Consider the following 27,556-nt stretch of genomic DNA (forward strand, 5'->3'; position numbering starts at 1 on the left):
GACTTATCCCATGCTACCTCCGCTCTCTGGAATTCCCTACCACGTACCATCAAACTCTCACCCAACTTTCAGCTATTTAAAACACCCTGAAATTTCACCTTTTCAAGGAAACCAACACGCTATACCTCCAACATTCTACTCCACTCCCTCTCCAACCCAATTGGTTCAGTCACACAGCTGCTCCCAAACTCCACCCCTATGTAATATCCCCCCAATCCCACCTCCCCACAAAACCTTAATGGCATCATCTGTCAGACTGGGCCATTTTCTAACCTGAGCCACACCTTAACCCAGGGGTGCGCAAACTTAGTGGGCTGCACCCACCCCCCCCTTACCTAAAAATCCATCGTCAAATGACGTGGGGTCATGTGACGTGACATTTGACGCGCGTTGCCATGCAGACACCTCACGACCCAGCGGCGTCATTTGATGCGGCATCGCCGAAGACAAGGTAGGAGATACTGCGGAGGCCTCACACAATCCCCCGGCACTTCATTTAAATGCAGTGGAGAAGAGCACGGGGCCTCTGCAGACACACACAGACACACAGACACCTACACCTGCCTTACCCGACAATAAGCAGCCACCTTACCTTCTAGTTTCAACATTATCCCTCATTCCCTCCAGATTGTAAACTCTCACGATCAGGGCCCGCATTACCTCCTTGTATCAGTTTGTCCTCACCTGTATGTAACAGTTTATGTAATATACCAAATAAATGAACTAGCACTCGCCAATAGAGCAACGTTTCAAGGCCCCCTCACCCCTTCGGCACTCGCAAATAAAACGATAACATGGCAAGTTATGCACCGGAAGGAAAATGTCCTATGTAACAGAATATTTGTAATCTGCATCAAGATTATGAACATCTTGCAGTATTAAACAAAATGTACACAACAAAGTTGACAAGAAATGGAGGCCTTCTGCAACTGCTGATGTAATGGACTTCAGGAAAGGAGTGAACATCTGTTCATGCTCGAGTGAGGTCTACAGAATTTCGCAAAGTGTACGAACAATTACTGGGATTACAGCAGAGTGAATCTAAATTTTATTAATAAACATACTTAATATTCTACATTTCTACACATCCGCCAGTGAGGTTTAAAAAATAAATTAAAAAAAACACGGAATTAAACAGATTTGCCGTTTAAGGCACACAAGTGTGTGTAATCATTGACAAGTACTAATTATTGGTCAAATCAAAAAATATTTCTGAAAAACTGCAGCCTCAGCATGAGATGAAAATGCTTACTTTTTCCAAATGGTTTTACTCTTAAAGTTAAGACGTTAGTATTAATGCCCCATCAAATAAACCATAACGAAAAAAATAAACAAAAACGATTGTTTGCTGCTTTTCAGGAGTCACAGTATTGTGCATTACAGCTGCTGTGTTATGACGAATATATTTATAGCGGTGTTTCAAATTATTAGTGGTCTAATCATAAAGGAAAATCAGTTTCCTAGTTACAGCCAAACCACCCAGGCACGCAATGTAACTCAGTCTTTCCTTTAATGCATCTCAGCAGTCACATTCCCCCCATTTCCCACCACTGCAGAGACTTCTTAAAAAGAAAGTATCAAAATACACTTATTACAAAAATAATTTATTGTATGTCTACAAAAAACAAAATGAACTTAAAATTCTACAAAATATGCACATCAAAACACTCCTATGAAAAGTCAAATATAAATAAACATATTAAACAGCAGCAAAAACTCACATTGCTAATAATATTACATACAGTAACTACAAGGTAAATTTTTTTAATTACATTTATATTCACAAACCAACATCATTACTTTAAGACCATTTCACATTTCTAAAAAGGTAGGCCAAGAAGTTGCAGTTACGTCCAAGAGAGTATAAAATCCTCATGTAATTTGAATCTGGTTATGAAGCCTCATTCTTGACAAAGATCTGGTATCAAACCAGTTTCCAATTCCTTCTGTTTCTGAAGCAAGCCCTAAAATGATTAGTAAATGTTAATGATGTGCTTTGACTTTTCTTCTTTTAAAAACACTTTGTGGCACTGTTCAGAAAAGTAAGGCGAGAGAGGGCGGCCGTGTAGGACGTGAGAGAGAGAGGGGTAGGGCGTGAGAGGGGGCAGTAGGGTGAGAGAGAGATGGAGGGAGGGCGTGAGAGCGAGAGAGGCAAGGCCTTAGAGATGAGGGGGGCATGTAGGACGAGAGAGATGGAGATGGCGGGAGGGCGTGAGAGCAGAGGGGGGTGTGTGAAGGGTGTGAAAGAGAGAGGGGGTAGGGTGTGAGAGGGGGTAGGGTGTGAGAGGGAGAGATTGGTGGGGGGGGGGGGGGGTAGGGTGTGAGAGCAGAGTGGGTAGGACGTGAGAGCAGAGGGGGTAGAGGACATCCCCATGTGCAACATCCTGGGGCTTAGGTGGAGACTAGTCATGGGCCCCGGGCTAAGTGGTCGGCTGCCCAGAGTATGATTACAATACATGAGGGATTAAAATGCACGGTAAGTGTACAACCCCCTTCAGTACACTCGCTAGAGGGAACTATTCAAAAAAAAATTTTTTGTCTCAGTACGGATTAGAACTTCTTGTAAAATGCAGGTGTTGTTACCCTGCTAACAGACACAATACTATGTTGTGCAAATACAAGCGAGCACAGCCCGCTTACCGCTGGGCGTGTTATCCGACGTCGGACCCGCTTATCCGACGGTCACCACCGCCGATTAACATGGACCCGCAATCAAACGGCATATTGCGGGACGCATTCCGTCGGATAAGCGAGGACCGCCTGTACTTCAGACAAGGTTGATACATTGAGATGTAGGTCAAGTGTTGCAAATTGGTGCAATTTACATTAGTGAAACTCAATGTATAAAGATGATACAATTCTCCTCGACTTGCACCACTGTGCATTTAGGGAAGTGGAAATACGAGAGCCAATATTTTACTGATGTACTGTATCAAAATGTAACTATAACTGTTGCGGTTTTGTGTGCCAAATAAACCCACCAGCTCTGGGGTAGAGTTAATCAGAACATACTTGAAAACGAGAGGTGGCTCTCAATGTATTCTTCCTGGTAAAACATTTTATAAATAAATAAAAATCTCATCCAAAGCTCTGTGTCTAGTTTAAGAATCACCTATATGCTGCGGGCGCAAATCGACAGACTTTTTTCTGCATGTTTTGTAGCAAAGCTTCTGAGAACTCGAATTCCATTCACGTATACTCGAGCTGTGGCTACAGTACCTCTAATAAGAGGTCTATTTTTAGTAGTAGGATGCTTTTGCAAGTGTGTCAAGATAGAACATGGGTAAAACAGAATCATCTCAGCATTAAAGGTGTCAGAGTGACCAAAGATAAGACACTATTTACATGCATTTTATTAAAGTTATCATAACTGTCTATTCTGTAATTTTACTTTCTGATCTGAAAATGCACCTCAAGAGACAAAATTTGGTTTGCACCATTGAGAACTACTTTGTACAAGTAAATGCATGTTTATTTAGGGAAGCAAATGCACATTTTGGTTTGAAACGGTGACACTGAAAAATGTATTTTTAGGGGGCACCTTGAAAAGTTTTTTTTTTTTTTTTTTTTAACTATAGTCTTGTATTAAATGCATATACAATAATATTAAATCTATAAAAACTGATGCAGCATTTATTAAAATGCACAGTATTGGAAAATAACATTCCAATTGTGATTGGTTGTAAACAGGCTTGGTTGTGACCCATTATATTAGCACCACTTAGTAATGGAGGCCTCAATATCTTCTACTTATCTGACAGGCTTTCAGCACTACAGAAGCATAATCTTAATCATAAGGGCACATACCTTCCTTAATTCGGATAATCCTTTCAGTATTGCTTGCTGCCTGTCCCTGTTTTTCACAACATTAGGATTTAGTAATGGATCTCTTGCATGATCAGAACTGAAGATTTGTCGAGATACACAATCACCTAAAAAAAGAAATAAAAGGCTTCACTATACCAAGTATGGACCTACAAAAGGATTCAAATGGTGTAAATGAATACCTCCCCTAAAAAGGAGCAGCAAGATTTTAAGCACCATACAATTATTAAAAATCAATCATTTTAAGTGTCATAAGTACAAATATAGATCAATAAGTAGGGATTCCAACCTTTAATTAGTTTTGCAGCGATTTCTTGATACGGTAATATGCATATTATGAAAGGGGCTTTGGTTTTAATTTCATGTGGACAAACGCTTCACTTGAGTTACTGGAAGTTACAAGATAGAGAGGGAACTAAACTGGAGTACAAGGGCCTACCATGTACATCAGGGGGGCTCAGCCCCAGTTCTCAAGACCCCGCCCCAACAGGTCAAGTTTTCAGGATATCCCAACTTCAGCACAGGTGGCTCAGAGGTTCAGTCTTTGACTGAGCCTCTCATTGAACCACCTGTGCTGAAGCGGTGTTAGACTGAAGTTGAGCACCGCGATGTACAGAATAAGTAGCATAGTCTCTTATTCATTGTAAAAGTTTGAATAGTGACGATCTGGTGTTATCACACGAAAGGAGGGGCTTGCACAGTATGATGGTGCCGCATCAGTGCTATTCACCCGTTACAGAATAAGGGCCTATGTTAGCCAAAGGGCACTGCTCTGCCATTAACAGCTATACAAGCTCATTATTTCAAGTCCATACCATCATGTCTGTATTGTGGGTCATGTGTTGAAGGCCTTGACATTGGTGCATCTGGATCCAGATAATAGATTTCCCTTGTTCGCACATAAGGGATGAAGTGTGAGGAAGGTGGCCTTTCGGATTCCTGTTCACTGCTCTCTGGAGAGACGGCATTCTTTGTGCTGGTGTAGAGATTTCCCGGGACAGAATTCCCGCTGTAAACTGGGCGATTAGAGGTAGCAGTCTGTCTTTTCTGGGTTTGGTGCAATCTGTTTTTCACTGCGGGGACTGGTGGAGAGTCAGGTCTGGAACAGCAAAACATCTTTTTTTATCATTTTTCCTACAATAAAAATACTTTTCCTCCCTTCAGCACACAAGGGATCTTTTACTAAAGCAGACCTGATTCAATTAAACTAGCACACCATGATAATTCCTACATAGCCGAGGGAAGTAGTATGTGTTCCCATTTTAAAACCTAGTCTTCCAGTGAGCAAAAAAACAGAATTTCTCTTTTTTTTTAATGGGAAAAGTGGGATTTATTCAACTTTAATAACGCTTTGCTCTGAATTCCACTTTCATGTAGTGCAGTCTGACAGATAAGTACTAATAATGTTACCAACAGTCCACCCTCTGAGAATACACACCCCAGGAGGGAGAGGGGTGACAGGAGGGAGTCTTGCTTGGCCTGCTCACGCACAGCTGCTGTCTCCCCCCCCCCCCCCCTCTCATGCCCCTGCAGTCCGATGTGTCACCTGGGAGGAAGTAGTGAGCAGGAACGAGGAAACACAGGGGACATATCCGCCCTGCATACATAGCCGCTAGCGAGGGTGAGCGGCAATCTGCAGGGTTCTATTTACAGCACAAATGTAAAGCGTTTCAGGCAGAAAACAGCCAAACTGCACAAGTATTGTAAAGGTATAATGTATAGGTACAATGCAACGGTACAATGTATAAGTACAATGTAAAGGTATAATGTAAAGGTACAATGCAACAGTACAATGTAAAGGTATAATGTATAGGTATAATGTATAGGTACAATGCAACGGTACAATGTATAGGTACAATGCAACGGTACAATGTATAAGTACAATGTAAAGGTACAATGTAAAGGTATAATGTATAGGTATAATGTATAGGTATTGTGCAAGTTCAGCAATAGTCTGTTTTATCCCAATTTTACCTTATCAGTAAAAAATATATGCAGAAAATCGGGGGTATGAATAATGCTATAAATGTACTACAATATTATACAAAAAAACTGTGAAGAAGCAAACTTACCTTTTAAAGTTTGAATCAACTTTCTGAAATTGTTCTTCCTAAAATAAAAACCAGTTCAGATTTCCCCACATTTCTGGGCGAACATACAAAAACAATTACTTGGACCAGATTTCAATTTCCAATTTAGGGACTAATACGTTCTCTTGGTAACTAGTCCTCTGCAGAAACGTTATTTACAAATTGGCAGTCAGCCATTGATTGAAACAGATACCCGTGCACAGAAGTTAATTGAGCACATTCAAATCTTGAAACATACTATATTAACAGTTATGAATAGGTTTACTATTGTTTTTTCTTCCATTGGTGGCCAAGTCCAGTACTCAAGAGCTACCAACAGGTCAGGTATTAGTGATATCCTTGCTTCAGCACAGGTGGCTCCGACAAAGCCTGAGCCACCTGTGCTGAAGCAGTGATATCCAGAAAACCTGACCTGTTGGTGGCCCTTGAGGACTAGAGTTGGCCACCACTGGCCTACCACATGCAGCACTTATCACCCGAGATCAGACTTCAAAAGACTGTTCATGGTCCCAAGGCTCAACAAAGTATCCGGCCGTTCCTCCTCTTACCGTGCACCCCAAAACTGGAACAGCCTACCAGAGACTCTCACATCCACCACCAGTTTAAGTTCTTTCAAATCTAAGGCTGTCTCACATTTTAATCTGATCTGTAACTGTTACATAAGCCTATAATATACATCTCCTCTAGCTGTGCATGCAATGTATTGTATATAATGTATACCCTGTTCATTGATATAACTGTATTTGTAACCATGTATTTGTCATTAACTATGTCCAGGACATACTTGAAAACGAGAGGTAACTCTCAATGTATTACTTCCTGGTAACACATTTTATAAATAAAAATAAATAAATAAGATAGTAAAAGTAATGGGGTGGTGATAAACACATTTAAATTCAGGACTCTTTAATTGAACTTCACTCAACCTTTCAACATACATCTTACTGCATTCAAACATACTAAATGCTACAAAGTGTATTTCATTTATATTAATGCACACATTCTACACTTCAGTCACTCAGACCAACATTACCTTCCTGACAGTATGCCTTCCTTTGGTATCCGCATGAGGTGAGGGAGACCTTCGTGGAGAATCCCGCTTCTTTTGTTGCTGGTTATTTGCAGTGGTTTTATCCACCAAATTAAGCAGCTCCATTTGTCTCCGGATTTTACTCTCTTCCCTCTGTTTCCGAAGTCCCTTTGGATATCTTTCAGAAGCTGGAACATACTGTTTGCTGGGTTTGTTTTTATTCCAGTCTGGTCTCCTACCATTTTCCTTGACTTGTTTCTCCGTTCTAGCAAAGTGCTCATAAGTGTCAATGTTTTTGTTCTCCTTCCTGGAGCCGCTTTTCTCTCTCTGAGACTTCATTTTTTTCTGATGCCTTTCAGCTTTCTGTTGGTTTTTTAATTCTATAGGAATGTCTGGAGAGGATCTCTGCAAATGTCTCCGTACAGTTTCCTTTGCATATATTTCAACATCTGTGTACATTCCCGCATCTAAGGACCATAAAAAATGTTTTTTTTTTTTTTTAAAAGCTTACAAATGATACCTTGGTTAATTCACCTCCATACACAGCGTACAGTTTGATCCAGTACAAATAAGGCCTAAGCAAAGCTTTTATTTACACAGTCTGGATAGTTCTAGACATTAAAATAGCACGGGTACCTATGAATAACCGACTACAATACTGTAAAATTGCAGCTCTGGTTTGCAAAAAAAAAAAAAAAAAAAAGGAGTTCCCACTTTAACTTCCATTAACAAAAATAATAATTCTACCTCAAAGAATTTCGAACGTGTATGTCCAAAGTGGCTTTCCTGTTACCTGTTTGTACACCGGTGTCTTTCCGAGCTGAGGTCAATGTTGCAAAAGTCTCTTTCATCACACTGTTTGTTCCACTGAGATTGTCTTCCAGGGTCACATCAGTGACCCTGCTACCTGACCTACTGAAGTCCAATTGAACGGCATCGCCTGAAAACAAAGGAATAAATGATACATCAAGGTTTCATTTCATAGTAGAAACATGAAGATTTCTTGTGGATATAATCTTTTTGGGATCTTAGCAAAAGTGTGAGGAGATATTTGTGTACATATCTACACGTTATCGTCAACTTTAAATTAAACAAATGGGAGATGTGATTAAGAAGTTAAAATGGGTGATTGGCAAAAAAAAAAAAGTGCATTAGAATTTTTACATTATTTTGGAAGATCTAAAACACAATCATTTGTTTTCATTTACAAACAGGGGCTCAGCATGGGAAGGAAGGTCGGTGTTTGTTCCACCTCAACTCAGGTAAAGAAAGCGCTATAAAAGAAACGGAGATAATAAAAATTTAAAAAGGCAGTAAAATAAATGACAGGTTACAATGTCCAAGGATGAACTTTTAAATGTGGCTTAATAATGAACTTTTCTTATCTTAAATTTGGGGCTTAGTCCAGTAACATTTGCATACAATTAGCACTGTTCCTTCCAAGGCAATGAAGCATTTACTGAAAAGGGGGAGAAAAAAATACTTAGACCAAAGATTATAATACCAGAGAGGTTTTTCTGCAATTTAGAAATGTCATGTCCCTTCTGAGCCAAATTTCGCATCCTCTGTTCTTGTTTTATTCGTTGTGCCTCTTCCTGAGCCCTCTGCATACTTTGGTACAGTTCCTTTGTCTTGAGACTCAAGACTTCCTACAAAAAGAAATATTATAAAGCAATGCTTTAAACAAAACACCATAAGTAAAGCGCTAACTGACTGGTGCCATATATTGTAGCAGTGCATGTCATTACCCAGAATCCCTGGCTGCAGTGCAAGCATGGTATGTAAACAGATAATGGGGAAAGGCAGCATTGCAGACCTGTCTGAGATGTGAATGTGCTCACAAGTGGTATTTGTATTTGCTGTAGGATACATCCATATGCACTCACAAAGGAACAGGAACCACACAGCTCATCGCAGGTGTGTAGAATCTCTCATGCGGTCGCTGCCACTACAAGCCCCGGATGTTGCAGCAGGAATGCTCAGACAAAGGGACGCGATTGGGAAATTCACTCTAGTCCTTTCCTGCGCTAGTGTCTCTCGTCTTCTTCCCCACTGGTGGCGTTGGACCCACATCGTATAGCGGCCACATCCAGCGTGTTACTGCATGCTTAATCCCGCCTGTGTCAGCTGTAAGAGGCCATGTGATGCCTGATTCTTTGTGAGCATATGTGTCTACGAAGTGAGGGCATACATAAAGTATTGCACTATATGTCCCCTCAACCCTCAATGGTATTTAGTTTATTCTCATTCAAGAGCTCAAGTGGGGAGCTCTTCTGTGAAGCAGTGCAGGAGGACCAGGCTGGAAGATGAATTAACGCTTTCCTTTGATCTTCTTGAATATATCCCATCTTATTGGGGATATGCACGATTATCTTTTACACTATTTTTTTCACACAAGTCTTTACTTTGTGACCAATATACTTGCGATTAATACATTTTAAACAAATGTGTAAGAAACCTCTTTTGCAGCAGACCAACACTATATTTTACATTTAAAAAAGGCATGGCGAAGGTTTCTAGGTTCTAACATCTATAAATTACTTTGAATTAAGTAGCAATGGAAAATATAAAACAACTTGTCACTTATAGTCTGACTTACGCGCTCTTTCATAGCCTCCTAGCAAACTACTAGCATTTACAGACACCACAGACTTTATATATCAGAATGGAGATGATGCTAATGAAACTGCAAAGTTGCACATACTTCCTTTTGCTTCTGTCGAATTGCATCATCTTCAAAATGCTTTTGCATTTGTTCTCGTTCTCTCGCTAGTCGCTGCTCCTCTTCTTGCTCTTCCCGCTGCCTTTGCTCCACTTCCAGCTGTTTTCGCTTGCGCTTCTCTTCAACTTGCGCGGCGATGGCTTTCTTATGTTACGGTGAGCAGAAGGATGTTAGGAAAAATTAGCGGACAGCAGAACATGGCATCACAAAAAGCTACCACAAAAGAACATACAAGATTAGACCAAGAAGAAGAAAAAACTGTAGTATCAGCCTGAATTACTGTTGAATTACACAGGCTCTTGGATTTCTAGTCCCTGAATTTACATCTGATACATTTGGAATCTGTGTGTCCAACTTTCTGAGGTGCGATGATGAGGTCTACTACGTCACATGTGCTGTGACGTCCAATGATCTTTGACAAGTGAAAGTATCTGGACTATTCTACAGATACATACGGACTGCTGGTGTGGGTTAGCGCTGCGTTTGTAATTAGGTGCCGACAGTAAAAGCGATTAGTCAATTCTTTGTACTGATCAGCATATCTACATCAGCGCCCCCAGCTGGGTGGGCAAGACCTTTATTGAATAACCACCATTACAGAAATCATTTTACTCACACACGCCACGGAATCAGACTTTTGGCTGTGGCCATTTCACTGCCACCAAGTCGCCGTCGGCGTTTGGCCGCTGAGGTAAGTTAACTTAAGGGGTTTTAGTGGTCGGGGTAAGGCGGACTTGGGGGTAAGGGATAAAGGTTTTTCGGATATGAGGTACCGTTCGTGTTAGGGGTTTAGATGCAGGCTTCTCAGGGGCTTACCTTGGCGGCGAGATGAGTGGCAGGTAAACGCCGGCGGCGACTGGATCACGGCAATAACGGCTGCGGCCAACCAAAATGTCCTAGTCCGCACACACCAGCCCTAAAACTAAACCATTTACAGAGGCGCCTTTGCTTTACTCAGGAAATAAATGCGTGTGTATGGTGCGTGCGAGAGTACCTGATGTTCCAGCTGTTTCACCCTTCTTTTGTCTCGTTCTTCAATCTGCACAGGATCTAATAGAGCAGTCATGGTACGGAGAAAACTGAAAGGACAGACCGTAAAATGTCAATCTACATAAACCACGTGTTGTAGTGCAACGTTTCTGTATTTCTACATTCATCCAAGTATTTGTTCCAATATTCATTTTTGTTTTTATTAAAAAAAAGGCAGTGTGTGTATATTTCTCCTGGCTCTGGTCCTGTTAGGAAACTGTGTGTGACTGAGGTTTTTTTGTTTGCGGCAGGTGTGCGCTTTAATAAAAAGGATGTTGATAAAAATAAATGACAATATCCACTAATAGTAGAGGCTTATTGAAAAGAGCAAAGGCAGTTACCTGAAAACATGGTCAATAGTGTAGTTGGAGTTCTAACCATTAAGTAAAACATAAGTATGCCTTTCAGTGACTACCTTTCAAAAACGATTACAGTACTAAGAGACTCTTGGATGATTTAGTTTACGCTTACCCAATACTTTTTCTTTTAATTGTAATAGTTGGTGTATTGTATGTTAGAGATAGCTATCATTGAGTCAGATTGACTCCTGAGAAATCCAGCAACGGCCAAACGCGTTGTCCCGATTTATGGAGAGATATTTTGCCTGTGGAAACGGAGTGTGTGTGCAGCGCTAAGTGCATATACCGGAAGTGACATCAATCGGACGTCACGCTAGGGGAGTCGAGCGGTCTGAACAATATCGTCAGTACCATCTGCTGCACACTTGCACTATATGCCCAATTTACATTGAGAACATGTGAGTGGAATTGCCACATTATTATGGTTTAATATACTGCACTCTTCTTACTACTACACTATAGCCTGCATTTTATTTGTTTGATCATGCCACATAAGAGGAGACTACATCTAGTTGATATAGGTCCATCTCTGACCCCATTTTACCTTTATTGGGCAAAGTCATCTGTGCCCCACCAATACAAAGAAATTCTGCTTATTTGAATAGACCAAGCACTCAGTCTATGTGAAGGCTGGAGCTGCAAAATCTAATTTTCTTTATTTCACAAGTCATTTATTATTATTACATCACAATTCAGTCACTGGGAGCGCTTATTTTCTTTCCTGCTCTAATTTCTTTGCAAGTTGCTCCAATAGCCAAGTGTAATTTTTCATACTGAAACCCTTTATAAAGCAACAGTGATCAATATTTTGTAAGTGTAACATTTACTTTAAATCTGATAATTAAGTATGTTTACAATACAAACACACACAGTATGTACACTTCTGACCCTTATACTTGCACACTTTTCTAATTCGACGCCTTGGAAAATTAGCACAACCAGACAATATTGCTTTGATTAATATAATTTTGCTACCTCTTTGGTCACTTTAATGGTTTTGCTGCTAGATATTAAAATATTACAAACTAACATCTTTGATTGTACTACTAAAAAGATGACCCATTCTATTTTAATACTAGATATAAAACATTCCATCAGTCCAATAAAATAAATGCATACATATTTCAATAAAATGCAGTTGCAATTTGCTAAATTCCCAACATTCCTTCAGGCTAATGGACTTGCCCAGCTTTTTGGCCTTGTACATGATCTTCCTCAGCAGATTTGACTACCCCCGATCCTGCACGCTGCGGATAGCTTGGAGTTGGAGATGTGGGCAGCTCCAGTGGCACTGGATCTGCTAGTTCTGGAGATGGCAATGGATTTTCAGACTGTTGCTTTCTTGCTGTGTTAGGAGGATCATTTTGCTTCTTAAAGGAATCAAAATGCATTGCCCACCTGTCAGGTTCCTCCGTCTACAAAATGCAAAAGAAGAGTGGAATTAAAGAATGTATTGTGGTGTGGGGGCCATCATTAAATAAATAACTCAATGCATTGTCTTCTGAAAAATTAAATATTTTGCACAGTCCCAACTCTAGCAAAGTCAAGCTGTGCGTGTTAAATAGATATATTTATATTAATTGGAGTGCCTGCCTTTTGCTCATATGTTCTTACACATCTCCTATATGTATATTGCTGGAGTACCCAGTCTGTATTGTGTGAATTAGAGGGCCTCACTCCTCAACTTGCAAAAATCAGTGTGGGCCAGGGTGCGTACTGTCCAATAATACATAAACCGACAGTAGGACAGGCAATCCAATCTGTAAAAAATGTGTATTAATGGCTCAAAAACTATTTTTTTGCAGATTGTAATGCCTTTTCGGGTTATCTATGCATGCACACACTATCAACTATATTTTATCTTGAACAATAGAGATTTCTGTTTAGCATTAACATATACCCTATTTCCTCGATTCTAAGACGCACCTTTTTTCTGATTTTCACATGTCTGAAATCGGGGTGCGTCTTAGAATCGATGTATAATTTTTTTTTTTTAAGTGTCTACAGCACTAACCCCCTCTTTCAACTTATCATGTTCCAGGAAAGGTCCCATGTCAACGGAGGACGAAGCGGGCGGCAGAAAAGGTCCCAAGTCTGCAGGTGAATGAAGAAAAGAAGACGGCAGGCGTGCGGTAGCAGGAGATCATAATAGCAGCAGAGCTGAAACGGCTTTCGAGGTGCACACTGAAACCGGAAGTCGGACTCCGGTCAACTTCCGGCGTTACAGTGTGCACCTCTCAAGCCGTTCCCCTATGCCGCTCTGCTCCTGCTCTCATGCTATTATGATCTCCTGCTACAGTCTGCCCGCCATCTTCTTATCTTCATTCACCTGCAGACTTGGGACCTGTCCCGCCCGTTGTCCATCTTCAACCATCTGCAGACGTGGGACCTCTCCTGCCGCCCGCTTCTTCCTCCTCCTCTGACATGGTAAGTGAAAAAGGAATTTTCTTCGATAGTAAGGGCCAAATCGATAGTGCGTCTTACAATCGATGGCGTCTTACAAAATCGAGGAAATACGGTATCTATAAAAATAACACATTAATCATTTTATGGTGGTAAAAAGATTCCCTTCAGAGAGAGAGATAGATATATAAAAATTAAATATATACACATATACACATAGGGGGCTATGCACAAAGCAGTGATAAGTGTTTTTAAGTGAGATAAATGCTTTATGGTGCAAATTTTTTATCAATTACTGTGTTTTGATGATAAAAAGCCTTTTAAGCGCAATACTTCAGTGTTATCACTGCTTTGTGAATCACGCTGCACGCAATATTGCACCATAAAAGGTATTTATCTCACTTAAAAACACTTATCACTGCTGCTTTGTGCATAACCCCCATAATGCTGCAAATGTAAGCACCGCCTACCTCCGATAACTTTTGTTTTTCTTGCATTTTCCGAAGGATAAGTTCATCCCTCTGTTTATTAAGCTCCTCAAGCCATTTCTTTTGTTGTTGACGCTTAACAGCACTGAAGGGGTGATCCAATGGCGCTGCTTCCTAAAAATCAGGCAAAATCTCTCAATCATGCTGTCCAGCATTCTCAGTTGTTTATTAGCGCAGATTTTCACATTTCAAAGCCAACTACTTTTGGTCAACTTCTGCTACAAATAAGTTAAAATGACACACTGCCCATAGCAGCCATGATGCACAGTAACAGTTTAGAAACTACATTTTAAACACTGGTGCGGTTTGCAACATTTCAAACCAATGCATTTCTTGCTCCTTTTGCTGTGAAAAAATATAATACAGTATATATTTCCCCCCCTAATACAACACCCCACATATCAAATGAAGTAAAACAGAATAAGAAAAAAGTATTTTATTAAAATTAATGTTATTACTTTGTTGGCAGAGAGGCACAAGTACATTCTTGGATAGTGTCACTTGTTAATATATATCAGTATAATTTTGGATATAGACATAGAAAATGACTGATGCCTGGGTGACAAATTCTAATAAATAATAGGTGCATTCATTATTACAAACGCTTCACAAGCGTTTATCATTTTTCTTCTTCTAAATAGTCCAGAAGGATAATCTCACACCGTCCCAAACTATTCTCTCATTTTTATATGCATTTAAAAAACAAAAAACACAGAGATTAAACCATTAAAATGAAAAGAAAATTATTTGGCATGCGAGATTAAGCATACATGCATTTGATAAATATATTACAATCTTACCCCCAGAACAAAAGCAGTACGAATAGCAGCAGGAAGTTCAGGTGAACTAAAACTTGAGGCCCTTCCACTTGGGCCATTCGAAACTGGTGGAGACTCGCTGGTCTCTGTACTTGTGGATGTCTTAGGCAATAGATCGTCTTGGTCCATAGCGCCAGTGTCATTAACATGCATTTCCTAAAAAGATACATGTATTTTAATCAATAAAATAACGGTTTTATAGATCTGTATAATTCAGTTTGACAAACACGTTTAAGGGGAGGTCATATGGAATAAATGTAGCGTATATCAAAATAATTTGCCACGTTTATCGCTATATTTTGTATTGAAGAATACAAATCTCAGCTTGTAAAATAGAAGTCTGCAGCACACTTATTTTACATTTACTAAAATACTAGTCTATATTTTGTAAACAAAAAGGTAAATAACAGATCTCTCTGTTATGGGGCGGGGGAAAACAGTCTATAATAAAGTAAAACAAAACAAGGGACTAATGATACTTTCAAGGTGCAGTTGCTTCTGCATGCTTATTTTTAAAGAGATAAATAATATCACCTGGTTTTTCAGAGCTCAATTATATTGTAAATTGCGTATTTTATGCATACAAAATGAATGACATTACATATGGAGTAATATAGAGTGTCCCCAGCCGTATGGACACAGGATCATAGCACGTTACCTGCTGGACGCAGTGAAAACTACCGATGACTGGGTGAATGCAAGCTCAAATTTTCCTTTTGCACTCTTACAGAATGAGCAAAAAAAATATATGATAAATCGTAATGTAAATGACTGCGAAGCCCCTCTCAATTAGTGACATAATTGCACTTGAAATAATAAATCTTTTCTGACAGGCTCATAAGACAAGACACTTATCTGCATGGATAGCAGATCTGTGCATCCTGGTGGGGAGAAGCAGAAAGCAATAAATAGCAGGATTTGCCAAGTGAACACTCTGTGCAGGCTCTGGGCCTCTCAAATACAAATAACATTTAAAAAAAGCTAGCAAATAATAACGGTTGGTAGTCCGTTCTAATGGGCAGAGCTGACTTTCAAGGTAAATAAATTTGAGGAACTGCACCTTTGATTATTTAACAGAGGTTTTAAAAATACACATAAAACAGAACACTGAAAAAACTAAGCCGGATACTACAACGCTTTACCCTTTTCTAACGTTTTGGATTGCCAAAATCTAAGAACTAAAGCCTAAGGAAAGGCTAGGTTGACTAGATAAATATGCAACAGTTCAGAAACTATATGAATGTATAATTTAAAAAAAAAAAAAAAAAAGTGTAGGATTAATTATGCTATAAACCTAGATAAAGTGGTATTGTTGGACACTTTAGTTTAAGTGTAGAAATGTGGCTCCTCTGAGCTTCCTTACTTTTGATTGCCCAGGATATTCTGCGCCATGTGTTGTATGATGCCTGGATAGTGCTCGCTCCTGTGCAGACGCTTTCATTTTCTTCTTTATAGCAATTTGCTCATCTTCAGGAATTAAATGAGGGGGGAAAAAAAAGTTATTTTGCTATAATATAAAATAAAATATAATAAAAGCTCAAGAACAGAAATAAGGTCCTGTGTTGCAGAATGGAATAATCCAGGTACTCTTAACAAGAGTCAATTTAAAAAATAAAATAAAGAAACGTCAGTCAAGCTAGCAGCAACTCTAATGCTTAATGGGCAGCTGCTTGGTCAGTTCTTGCCCGAAAATCCCTACTGAGATTTTTGCCAGAAATGTGCCATCTGATTCAGTAAACACACAAGGCCCTTAAATCTATAAGGCATCTGCAACATAATGTTCCATATACACAGTGTTAGTGTAGATAAAGGAACTATGGGGCCCGGGCCCTCTTACCTTCTCCGGAGTCTACTCCTGCTACCACGCGTCGCCTTGGCAATGGGGGGGGGGGGGGGTCTCTTGCCTGCCACGTGTCATGCGACGTCACTTCATCAAGGCACCGCGTCATCTCATGGTAGCAGGAGGACATGGCGGCACTTACAGAGGCCCTGCGGCACTTACAGAGGCCCTGCGGCACTCTCCTCTGGTAATCACAGTTTAAATGTTGTGGTGGTTAATTTAAACCCCCACATTTAATCTGTGATTACTGAAGTTGGACCGGGGAAGAGTGCAGGGCCTCTGTAAGCACGGGGCCAGGTTCAGTCACACTTATCAAGCAAGCATTGGAAAACAACATGTACAGTACATACCTAGCTCCTTCTTCCATTGGGCTTTCTTCACTTCCTGCAGACTTTTACCTCTCTCCCCTTCCCCGAGAGTACTAAACATATTGCCGCCTTGCTGCCGTGCATTTTGCCTAGAGAACGATCAATGACAAACAATGGCCCTTTATTTTTCTTTCACGCAACATATGCATTTGGGAACAGAGATACAACAAGATTGAAGATGGACATACCACATTATTTTAGCCACAATACATGTTGATATAACAAATTTGTAAGTAGCTTAAAATGGGGGCTTCAAGATCCTAAACTAGCCTTTTCCAAGACTTGAGGGACAGCATCGATACAAACTGTTATGATCATTAGACTGTGTGTGCAGTTGCTAAAAAGAAGCGGGTGTACAGTATGTGACCTATTGTATATCACAATAAGAATTTTTGGACAGATGAATTTGGGGAAAAAATAAAAAAAACAAAAACAAAAAAACACAAGACTACTTATGATAAAACAGGTAAATGTTAAAAACTGAGAAAAATCTAACGTACATATTTGTTGTCTGCTCAACCGTCTGAAGATCTTGTTTTTCAGTTAATGCAGAAATATGCCCATCTTTGCCAGATGTTTCAGCTCCAGCTGTTAGAAGTCCTGCAATGGTTTCTTCGGACGCCTCATTAGTATCAGCATCTTCGACAAATTTTGATTTATAAATTAGATACATAGACTAAGAATTAACTTTCAGCTTATTAAAAAAGGCAATAGAATCATAGTATGCTCTTCCTAGACGAATTACCCAACATGAACATTGATGTCAACCAATTATCAATAGGCAGCACACCAGGTATACAATGTATTTGTCAAGTTTGGACTTTGAAGAAATAAATAATCAAATACTTCTTCAATCCATTTTATTTTTTAAATTGAGAAGATCAACATTTTCATGAATAGCTCCAAATGATTGGTTTGCCCAGTGCCAAATTAAAGCAAAACAGATCCACACGTTTTGAAAATGCTGCAATATTTAGTATGATTGAGGGGTTTCCAGCCTGTCTAATCTTTGGTTAGATTTGAGGGGAAATACATAAATAGGGCAAGGTTATAGAGAAAGCTCAAAATTGCTAAATATTCCAAATTGCAATCATTTTAATCTAGCAAACAATATAGTGTACAAGGTCTACCGAGATTGAAGAGATAAAAGAAATAAGAAAGAAAATTCCTAGTTGCAATGTAATATTTTCTACTGAGGGAACAAGTATTGAAAAAGGTCATCACCTCTGTTATTTTATTTATATGTTTCTTGTTTTTGTGATGTTAAAAATGCCTGTCAATTGCCTGGTAAAATAGCTCAAATAAAAAATAATGTATATGCGCTTACTGGCCAGAGAAAGAAATATGCATGAGTCATGATACATGCATTGGTAACCAACGAGAACCTAAACGGAGGCGGTAACTTCACTATTCCAGTCAGGAGACGTCGCTAAGAGGCTCTTATCTAAAAGTGGTTGCTTATCTGTCTAAACAAAGCCAGCTGCTGGTTTGTGGGAGGAGATAAATACTACAAAAGTAGCTTCAAATTATTAATACAGGCATACCCCACATTAACGTACGCAATGGGACCGGAGCATGTATGTAAAGCGAAAATGTACTTAAAGTGAAACACTACCTTTTCCCCACTTATCGATGCATGTACTGTACTGCAATCGTCATATACGTGCATAACTGATGTAAATAAGGCATTTGTAACGGGCTCTATAGTCTCCCCGCTTGCGCACAGCTTCGGTACAGGTAGGGAGCCGGGATTGCTGTTCAGGACGTGCTGACTGGCGCATGCGTGAGCTGCCGTTTGCCTATTGAGCGAGATGTACTTACTCGCGAGTGTACTTAAAGTGAGTGTTCTTAAACCGGGGTATGCCTGTAGAATGTAAATGCCCTATATCATACCAGGCAGAAATTGCACACACTTGCACGCACCAACACTAAGGCATTTTTCAAACGTCCATGTCGTCAATGGAAGTTTTTTCGGCCGATCACGTGAGTGGCCTCTTCAAAGCTTAATTAACAACGTCCTAGGACAGAAAAAAGGGGAAACCCCTGTGCGGATGCTCTCGATGTATGTCAGAGATTAATGCTGACTGTTCATGTAGTCATTGACAAGTATAAATGTCCATAGGGGTGCCTGAACTAAGGCTAAGGCCCCGCTCCCTCAGTCAGCGCGCCCGCACTGCAGACAGGCGGCGCGCTGACAGGCAATTGACCTTGCAGTCAGCCAAGTAGTAAGGAGCCAGCGGGGACCTGTACACTAGAGGAAAGGGGCTGGTGGTCCGCTGCCGCGCGCGCCGCCGGACACAGCGGGACCAAAGCCTAAGGCAGGATATGCACGCTGCAAGGCTTTAATGTTCGTAATGAGTGTGCCCGTGTATAAAGCTGATTCAGCAGGTAAACGACGGAGCAGTATTGGTGGGGGGGGGGGGGGGGTGAAGAGAATCCCGCAGCTGGAGCCCAACCAGTGAGCCGACGCTACCAGGGTAAGTCGTCCCAAACACACACCTATTGTCCAAAATAAACTTGCTGGCAGGCGGGCCCCGGGATAGGATGAGATAGTATCAAAACTCACGTTTATCCTCACCGTAATCCCTCAAACAGTGTGGCAGCAATGTATGAAGTTGTGTCAGATGTGTGCTCCAGCCGGTGATAAGAACAGAAGTATGAGAGAGAAAAAGCGGAGCACAGCAACAGGCACAAGAGGAGGCTGGACAATGAAAGCCGTGAAAAAGGATTTAAGAAAACAAAGTACCGACGGGTACAAAACGCGTCAGAGTAACTGCGTGGATGTTTTCTTAAATAAATCGTTTTCACGGCTTTCATTGTCCAGCCTCCTCTCTGGTGCCTGTTGCTGTGCTCCGCTATTTTTTCCCTCTTATACAACCTCCTAGGACACACTTGCTTCTGAATTATTGTACCATGGGATATTTGTGGGTGAAGCTTTGCTAAATCCCGCTCCTAAATGTGATAAACCCTCAGGTTTGCATAGAAATAGAACGTGTGTGTGGATGTTATATTGTGTGGTATCTGGGACCCCCTTTAAAAAAACAATTCTTATTAGTAAGTTACCATCTAGATGCACGTCTGCTTTTAAATAAAAAACAGAAAAGTTTTTGCACTCATTTCCAATCAAGTAATTTCCCTTACCTCCGTCTTCACTCTGTACTTTGGAGACCGATTGGCTTCCTTGATTGATGGTCATCAGTATCTGCTGGAACTGCTCTTGGGTCAGACAAACCAAGCTCTCTCTCAACTCTTCAGCAGAGATAGCATGGTTGTGTTTGGGCCTCGGCTTGTATACTTTAGATGCCAATGACTTTTTGGACACTGGGTTTGTTTTCCCAGGTTGAACATTTTGTTGAAGGACGGAAGTAAGGCGTTTGTTTTCCAACTCCTTCAGTACGTTAGAATGTGGTTTATCAGATGGCACAATCCCATGTTCCTTTTGAGCATTAATAAGAGACCTGTTTTTTGGTGCTGGTTGCTCTGCCTTGACATCGTAGCTTTGCACGGATTTAAGAGTCTGCCCCGGTTGCTTCGTTTTCAACGTTGCGTTTTGGGCTCTTGCTTTGTTAGCAGCCTGTTAGTATACAACTTTTTGTTAGTGAGCGACTATCATTTTCCAAAAATTAGATGGCGTGAGTAAATGATTGCAGCAGTAAAGTTCACAAAGAAACAGAAATTGATAGTAGTGTCTTATTTACGCAAATATGTCAACTAAAATTTCTCACCTGTTTGTTGCCATTTGCTAGAGCCCCTGTAAAAAAAAAAAAAGAGAGTCGATTAGCGTTAAAACTGTATTTAAACCACAAAACGACATGGCCATCAGTTGTTAAACTGGAGAGAATGTGAGATACATTAAGCAACTGTTTAAACACAACCAAGGCGTAATTATTTTACATGCCGTAAAACAAAATATTATGCATAATAAAACGTGCAAATTAAAGATATAAAACAGTATATTGCACACACACAAAAAAAAAGCATCATTACAGGATTAATCTTACCATATGGAGCCAAAATGAGCTTGGTTTTTCCATTCAAAATTTGAGTTTCAAGTTTTAGACCATCACTGCAAAAGAAAATACACCAACTTGCGACAGAATTTCTGATAATGTTATGATCTTCAGGTTGCAATTTATGTATGAACTTAAGGAAACAATAGCATTTTATCTCACACAAAATGGGCTAGAGAACAAATCGGTATTTCCTATGAAATACTCAGGATAAATTCACTGTTTAAATTGGCAAATAATGTATTCTTAGAATATAATCTGTACAATCTGCGTCTAGAAGCGCTTCCAATCATTTGCTTTAGGGCTAGCATGCCTTGATGGAACAAGTTCTCCTATGTCAAAGAACAGGACCTCTAGTTCTTCCTTTAAGGCAGCAATCCTCCCAGAAGGGTGTTTAACTTCTATAATGTTAGTATCTTATCAGGCCCCGTCTTTGAAAAAAATAATACTAATTAGTGTTAAAAATTATGATTTTCTTAAACTCTAGCTTCTGGTGTTACCGTGGTAACCTTTAGACTGCAGTGGGCACTGGCAAGACAGATTTCTTCTAACCTCCCAGACACTTCATATTTAAAATGCTTATATCTCCTGAATTGGTCATCAGATTTAAACAATAAAAAAGTGCGAAAGGGCGAGAGGACTTCTGAAAGTAAAACAAAAAATAAGCACTGCTCGGCTGCTTTAAATTACTTGTCTCCTATGCAGAGGTCTAATACTGTACAAAACAAAATCTATGCAACCAACATTCTTAGTGTTTTGTTTATACTAAACTACAATAGACGTTAGTCATTAACAGAATTTCACACAAGTGACAAAGGGAATAAACAAACTGTCAACGGCACATTATTCACACTCTGGCTGTGCCAAAACTGAGCTTTTGCAATGCTTGTAGTCTTACTCTGTTGCATAAAATATCCCCCCACCATTATTCAGTGTCACAATGAATGACACGTGTTGATGCATTTTAAACATTTTTAGTATAACAAATTGGAGCACAATATCAATAATTAATGAGAATAATTTAAGATTTGATCTGGATTACACTGTACTCAAAATTTGAGCTGAACGTTCAAAGTTTCTACGAAATATATACAGCGCACAGTGAAACTAAAATCTAGGGGGGGGGGGGGGGAAATCAAAGTTTTGGGTAAAAGTGTGAAAACGGACTTTCAATAACTGTGCTCTCACGACACGGCTTTGATAAGCAGACCCCCAGCCTTGTAGCTATAGGTAAACTATCACTCTGCTTTCCTGACTTGTTCCCTTTGGAGGGTGGGAGTATTAATAACTTAATAAGTATGATGTAATAATTGCCAAAAAAACAGGTAAATGTGTACAGCAATAGCCATTTGGTAACAATATATATCTGACAGTGTGTGCAGCACTGCACACAGAATTATGAATGACAAGTCCTTGGGGCCTATGCAGAGAGCAGCGCTATTTCGAAATTCGCCATTTTTTGGAGAAAATCGCGCAGAAAGCAGCAGAAAATGGCGAGTTCCGAAAAACGCGCCAATTTTTCTTTTCTATTTGTAAAACTCGCCTCGCGGCTGGCGAGAACCTCAATCTCGCCAGTTTTAAAAATATCCTAATGCAGAGAGGCGCGAACGGCATCTAGCGGCTGTTCGCGCCAATAAAATGGCGCGATTGTCTCCGTTTTGCCTCGCCAGAAAAAACTGCCGCTCGCGGCCATTGCAAAGGGAAAAAAAAAGGCGCGAATTTGTTTTAACACATTTCTGAAGCGCGCATCTCGCCAATTTAAACTCGCCACACGCATCCATGTTAAACATAGCAGAATTCGCACTTTTCTGCATATGGAGATTAAAACTCTCCAAAAAAGCTACTTTTTAATAAATTCGCCAATTTTAAAATTCGCTGCTCTCTGCATAGGCCCCCTTGTCTTTAGTTTCCTTTTGGGGGCCTAGGCACAAGGTAATAAAGAAACTTGCCCAAGTGGCACTGTGTGCTCGTTTGCATGTCATTCCCCAGAATCCCTTGCTGCAGTGGAAGTGCTGTGTGCTGGGTGATAATGGTGAAAGGCGGGGTTGCAGACCTGTTGCAGACCTGTCTAATACATGCAAATGAGCATACAGTAATATATCCATTTGCTATAAGCTTTGTTGTGGAGGGTTTTTGTCACTTTTTTTACCCACCATAACTTAACTGAGTTTATAATATGCTGTTTGCTGGGTGGTAATGGTGAAAGACAGGGTTGCAGACCTGTCTAAGACATGCAAATGAATATACAGGAATATTTACAGTTGCTATATATATATATATATATATATATATATATATATATATATATATATATATATATATATATATATATATATATATATATATATACATACATACACACACACACACACACACACACACACACACGCTTTGAATTGAAATGTTTTTTCTTTGATACACACAGTGCAGAGCTTGTTGCCCCAGAATGGCAGCACTGTTACCCACTCCACTGACTGTTCTTATCACCTAGATACTCCTCCAGCCCAGGACGCAGAATAAAAGGTTCATTTTCCAGGGCTCATAACTCAAACCGTACCTGAATCTTTCCAAAGCAGCCAATGCCATCATACACAGTATATTGCATTTTGTGTCAGCCATTTAGGACTAATCTACAATAATGTACAGTATGTCTATCTACAGTACATATCCCTCTCATACATACATATATATATATATATATATATATATATATATATATATATATATATATATACATATACATATGTATATATATATATATATATATATACACATATACATACACACACATATACATATACACACACACACACACTACTGTATTTATGAATCTTGTATACAGTACATATGAATAAAAGCCAGTATAACCCTGTATCACACACTGACTGCTCCAGTCCCAGATAGATTATATATATATATACATACATACATATACACACTGCCTGACTGCCCCAGCCCCAGATAGATAGATATATATACACACACACTACCTGACTGCCCCAGCCCCAGATATATATATATATATATACACACACACTGCCTGACTGCCCCAGTCCCAGATAGATAGATATATACACACACACTGCCTGACTGCCCCAGTCCCAGATTATATATATATATATATATATATATATATATATATATATATATATATATATATTCACTCCTCTGTGAAACTTATATGCTTATATATATGTTGTGGGTATTTTGGGGGTTCAATTTGAGCTTGTAGGTGTTCTGTATGTTATATATATACACACACACACACTGCCTGACTGCCCCAGTCCCAGATAGATAGATATACACACACACTGCCTGACTGCCCCAGTCCCAGATAGATATATATATACACACACACACACTGCCTGACTGCCCCAGTCCCAGATAGATAGATATACACACACACTGCCTGACTGCCCCAGTCCCAGAGAGATATATATATATATACACACTGCCTGACTGCCCCAGTCCCAGATAGATAGATATACACACACACTGCCTGACTGCCCCAGTCCCAGATAGATAGATATACACACACACACTGCCTGACTGCCCCAGTCCCAGATAGATAGATATACACACACACTGCCTGACTGCCCCAGTCCCAGATATATATATATATACACACACACACTGCCTGACTGCCCCAGTCCCAGATAGATATATACACACACACACTGCCTGACTGCCCCAGTCCCAGATAGATATATATATATATACACACTGCCTGACTGCCCCAGTCCCAGATAGATATATATATATATATACACACTGCCTGACTGCCCCAGTCCCAGATAGATAGATATATACACACACACTGCCTGACTGCCCCAGTCCCAGATAGATATATATATATATATATACACACTGCCTGACTGCCCCAGTCCCAGATAGATATATACACACACACACTGCCTGACTGCCCCAGTCCCAGATAGATATATACACACACACACTGCCTGACTGCCCCAGTCCCAGATAGATAGATATACACACACACTGCCTGACTGCCCCAGTCCCAGATATATATATACACACTGACTGCCCCAGTCCCAGCTCAGAGGCTGACAGGCGGCTGAGATGATGCTGCACTTACCCCAGGTTCATGGCTCCGCAGCTCCCTACCAGGCGCAGACCCGCGTACACCGCTGTGAGGGGATCCGCGCGCACTCACACTCCCGCGCGTACTCCCGCCGCCATCCCGCGCCTCAGCACTTCACGGGCTCCCACTGTGTACGTCGGTTGCTGCCAGCCAACCAACAAAGTGCATCGCCATAGGACATCGCCCTGCAGAGCAGCGACCAATCACAAAGCGTTTTACTTACTGGTTCGTCTTGTGTCTGTTGGAACCATAGAGATACAGCAGGGAAGCACTGAGCGCCATGTTTGATGAGGGCAAAACATTTCTTGTTTGAAAGAACAAACACTCATTGGCCCACAGCAATCTGACTTTTCATTTGCATCCAGGTATCAACATTGTTCATGATGAGTGACTGAAAATGAACATCAAAGGCCAACAATTGTTATATTACAGGGAAGTGTCATGATCCGCTCATTTGGGAAGTTCTCTACGGGGGCAGGGGTAGGGGGACGGGGGCAGGGGGATAGGGGTAGAGGGATAGGGGGACAAGGGCAGGGTTATAGGGACACGGGGATAGGGGCAGGGGGACGGGGATAGGGGTACAGGGGGACGGGGATAAGGGGACCGGAATAGGGGGACGGGGACACGAGGAAGGGATAGGGACATGGCGATAGGGACAAGGGGAACGGGATTGGGACACGGGGACAGGGATAAGGACATGGGAATAGGGACAAGGGGAACGGGATAAGGACACGGGGACAGGGATAAGGACATGGGGATAGGGACAAGGGGAACGGGATAAGGACACCGGGACAGGGATAAAGACATGGGGAGAGGGATAGGACAGGGATAAGGGGTCAGGGATAGGGACACGGGGATAGGGTCAGGTGGACGGGGATAAGGGGACCGGAATAGGGGGACAGGGACACGGGGAAGGGATAGGGACCAGGGGAAAGGGATAGGGACACAGTATTGGGACACATGGAGAGGGATAGGGACATGGGAATAAGGACAAGGGGAACGGGATAAGGACATGGGTAGAGGGATAGGGACAATGGGTCAGGGATAGGGACACGGCACGTTTCTACGGTGATCAGATTTTCACAAGTAGAAACCGAGAGACATTAAAAAAAATGATTTTCCTTCCATTCTTTCTCTCCCCCCTCTCAGTTAGAAGTCCCTCCCTGTGGAGCACAGGGGGAAGGAGGAGGGCGCCTTGGCAGTAGACGCTGGAAGATGTGACCCTACACCTCACACAAATAGAAATGGCAACAAATGTACACAAATTCAAATTTCACTACATTATGTGTCATTAAAATATATATATTTACATTCCTTTCAGTTTTGTCAAATATGTCAACCTCCTAGGGCTAAAATCAGTGAGATTTGGGGGGCTTCTGGACCACAAACTGCATTTTAATGGAAAAGTTCTGACTTTTGTTCGTTTAGAGGTTATAATATATTCACGTTTCAGTTTTGCTGATGCAGAATATCAGTGAGACTGTTTACAAATCAGTCAGACCCAGAAAATCAGGGAATGTTGTCTGGGTTGTTCACATATCAACCAAATCCAATACTTTCCATTTATCAGAGAGACTCCCTGATTTGGAGCTAAAATGTACATTTCTCCTCTTTCTCCCTGAAAATATTTCCATTATCCCAATGTATAGCCTGGGTCCCCCTGGTCCTCTGTTTGTCCCCTTACCTTTCCATAGGCAGCAGGGAGGATGCGCAGTAGCAAGCGCAAGCGACGGCCATTAGGAGTATAGCAGGGGAACTACAAGTTCCAGCAGCCTCAGTGGCTGCAGACCAGATGTTGCCATTTGAGAGATGCATGGCAGTTAGAATTCTGACAGTTAGGGGGACTGACAGTTGGAGCCAGGACAGAGAAAGGGAAGGTAGGGTCTAGGTGTCAGTGGCATCCAGACTAGGCCAGATTAACCCTTTAGGTTCAAGATAGGCCCCACTCACCTAATCAGATTGTGGCTGCTACAGGGAAACCCCTAGCTGGGGACATTTCCCCTGTAGCTGTATACAGTTAGTGCATAGTGCCATTGGAAGACATCGCACAGCGATTTGTGGACTGTGGTCTTGGGCAGGACCACCACTGCACTATCAAAGACTATCAAAGGTGAGACCCTCCTACCGGTGTTCACCCCACGCAGAGGCAGAGCCTTTGCTGACATCGACGTCGCTGAATCAGTGGATCCCTTTTGCTATTGGGCCATACCCGGTTGCTGGAGCACCTGGGCATCATCTATGACATCATCTATGACACTTTCAGTTACTGTGGGCAGTGCTGTCTTGTGGACACCAGGGAGGTTGGGTGCCCAGGGGCACCTCAGTACTTTGGAGAAATCCCATCAGGGGTGGACACTACGGTTGGAGGGCACGGTGGGGCTACAGCCATGCGAGGCCTATATTGTATGTGGGTTAATGATATATCTAGTTGTACCTGTGTTCAGTAAACTGTTATTAAATACAAGTGTGTGA

The 27,556-nt window shown here is 41.0% G+C and overlaps 1 protein-coding gene across 2 annotated transcripts; it reads right to left on the bottom strand.

The window, feature by feature from the left end:
* Window positions 1-1,588: 1,588 nt before the first annotated feature.
* Window positions 1,589-26,899, bottom strand: CCDC66 (coiled-coil domain containing 66). 2 transcript variants are annotated; one of them, XM_075574845.1, is made up of 20 exons: window positions 26,769-26,899; window positions 25,079-25,269; window positions 20,974-21,038; window positions 20,698-20,723; window positions 20,114-20,546; window positions 17,473-17,611; window positions 16,955-17,061; window positions 16,128-16,231; window positions 14,747-14,920; window positions 13,929-14,060; window positions 12,241-12,470; window positions 10,662-10,746; window positions 9,650-9,811; window positions 8,450-8,594; window positions 7,739-7,885; window positions 6,949-7,412; window positions 5,898-5,935; window positions 4,641-4,924; window positions 3,808-3,932; window positions 1,589-1,964 (listed from the first exon to the last, which is right to left on the bottom strand). In XM_075574845.1, the coding sequence occupies exons 2-20, from the start codon at window positions 25,087-25,089 to the stop codon at window positions 1,902-1,904; spliced, it is 2,934 nt and encodes a 977-aa protein (XP_075430960.1). In that variant the 5' UTR covers window positions 25,090-25,269; window positions 26,769-26,899; the 3' UTR covers window positions 1,589-1,901. The 2 variants fall into 2 exon arrangements, with proteins under 2 accessions (XP_075430960.1, XP_075430959.1); XM_075574844.1 differs by lacking the exon at window positions 25,079-25,269 and adding an exon at window positions 25,308-25,475.
* Between the last annotated feature and the right edge of the window lie 657 nt (window positions 26,900-27,556).

This window comes from Ascaphus truei, chromosome 17 (genome assembly GCF_040206685.1).
Source record: "Ascaphus truei isolate aAscTru1 chromosome 17, aAscTru1.hap1, whole genome shotgun sequence".
NCBI classification, from domain to species: Eukaryota; Metazoa; Chordata; class Amphibia; order Anura; family Ascaphidae; genus Ascaphus; species Ascaphus truei.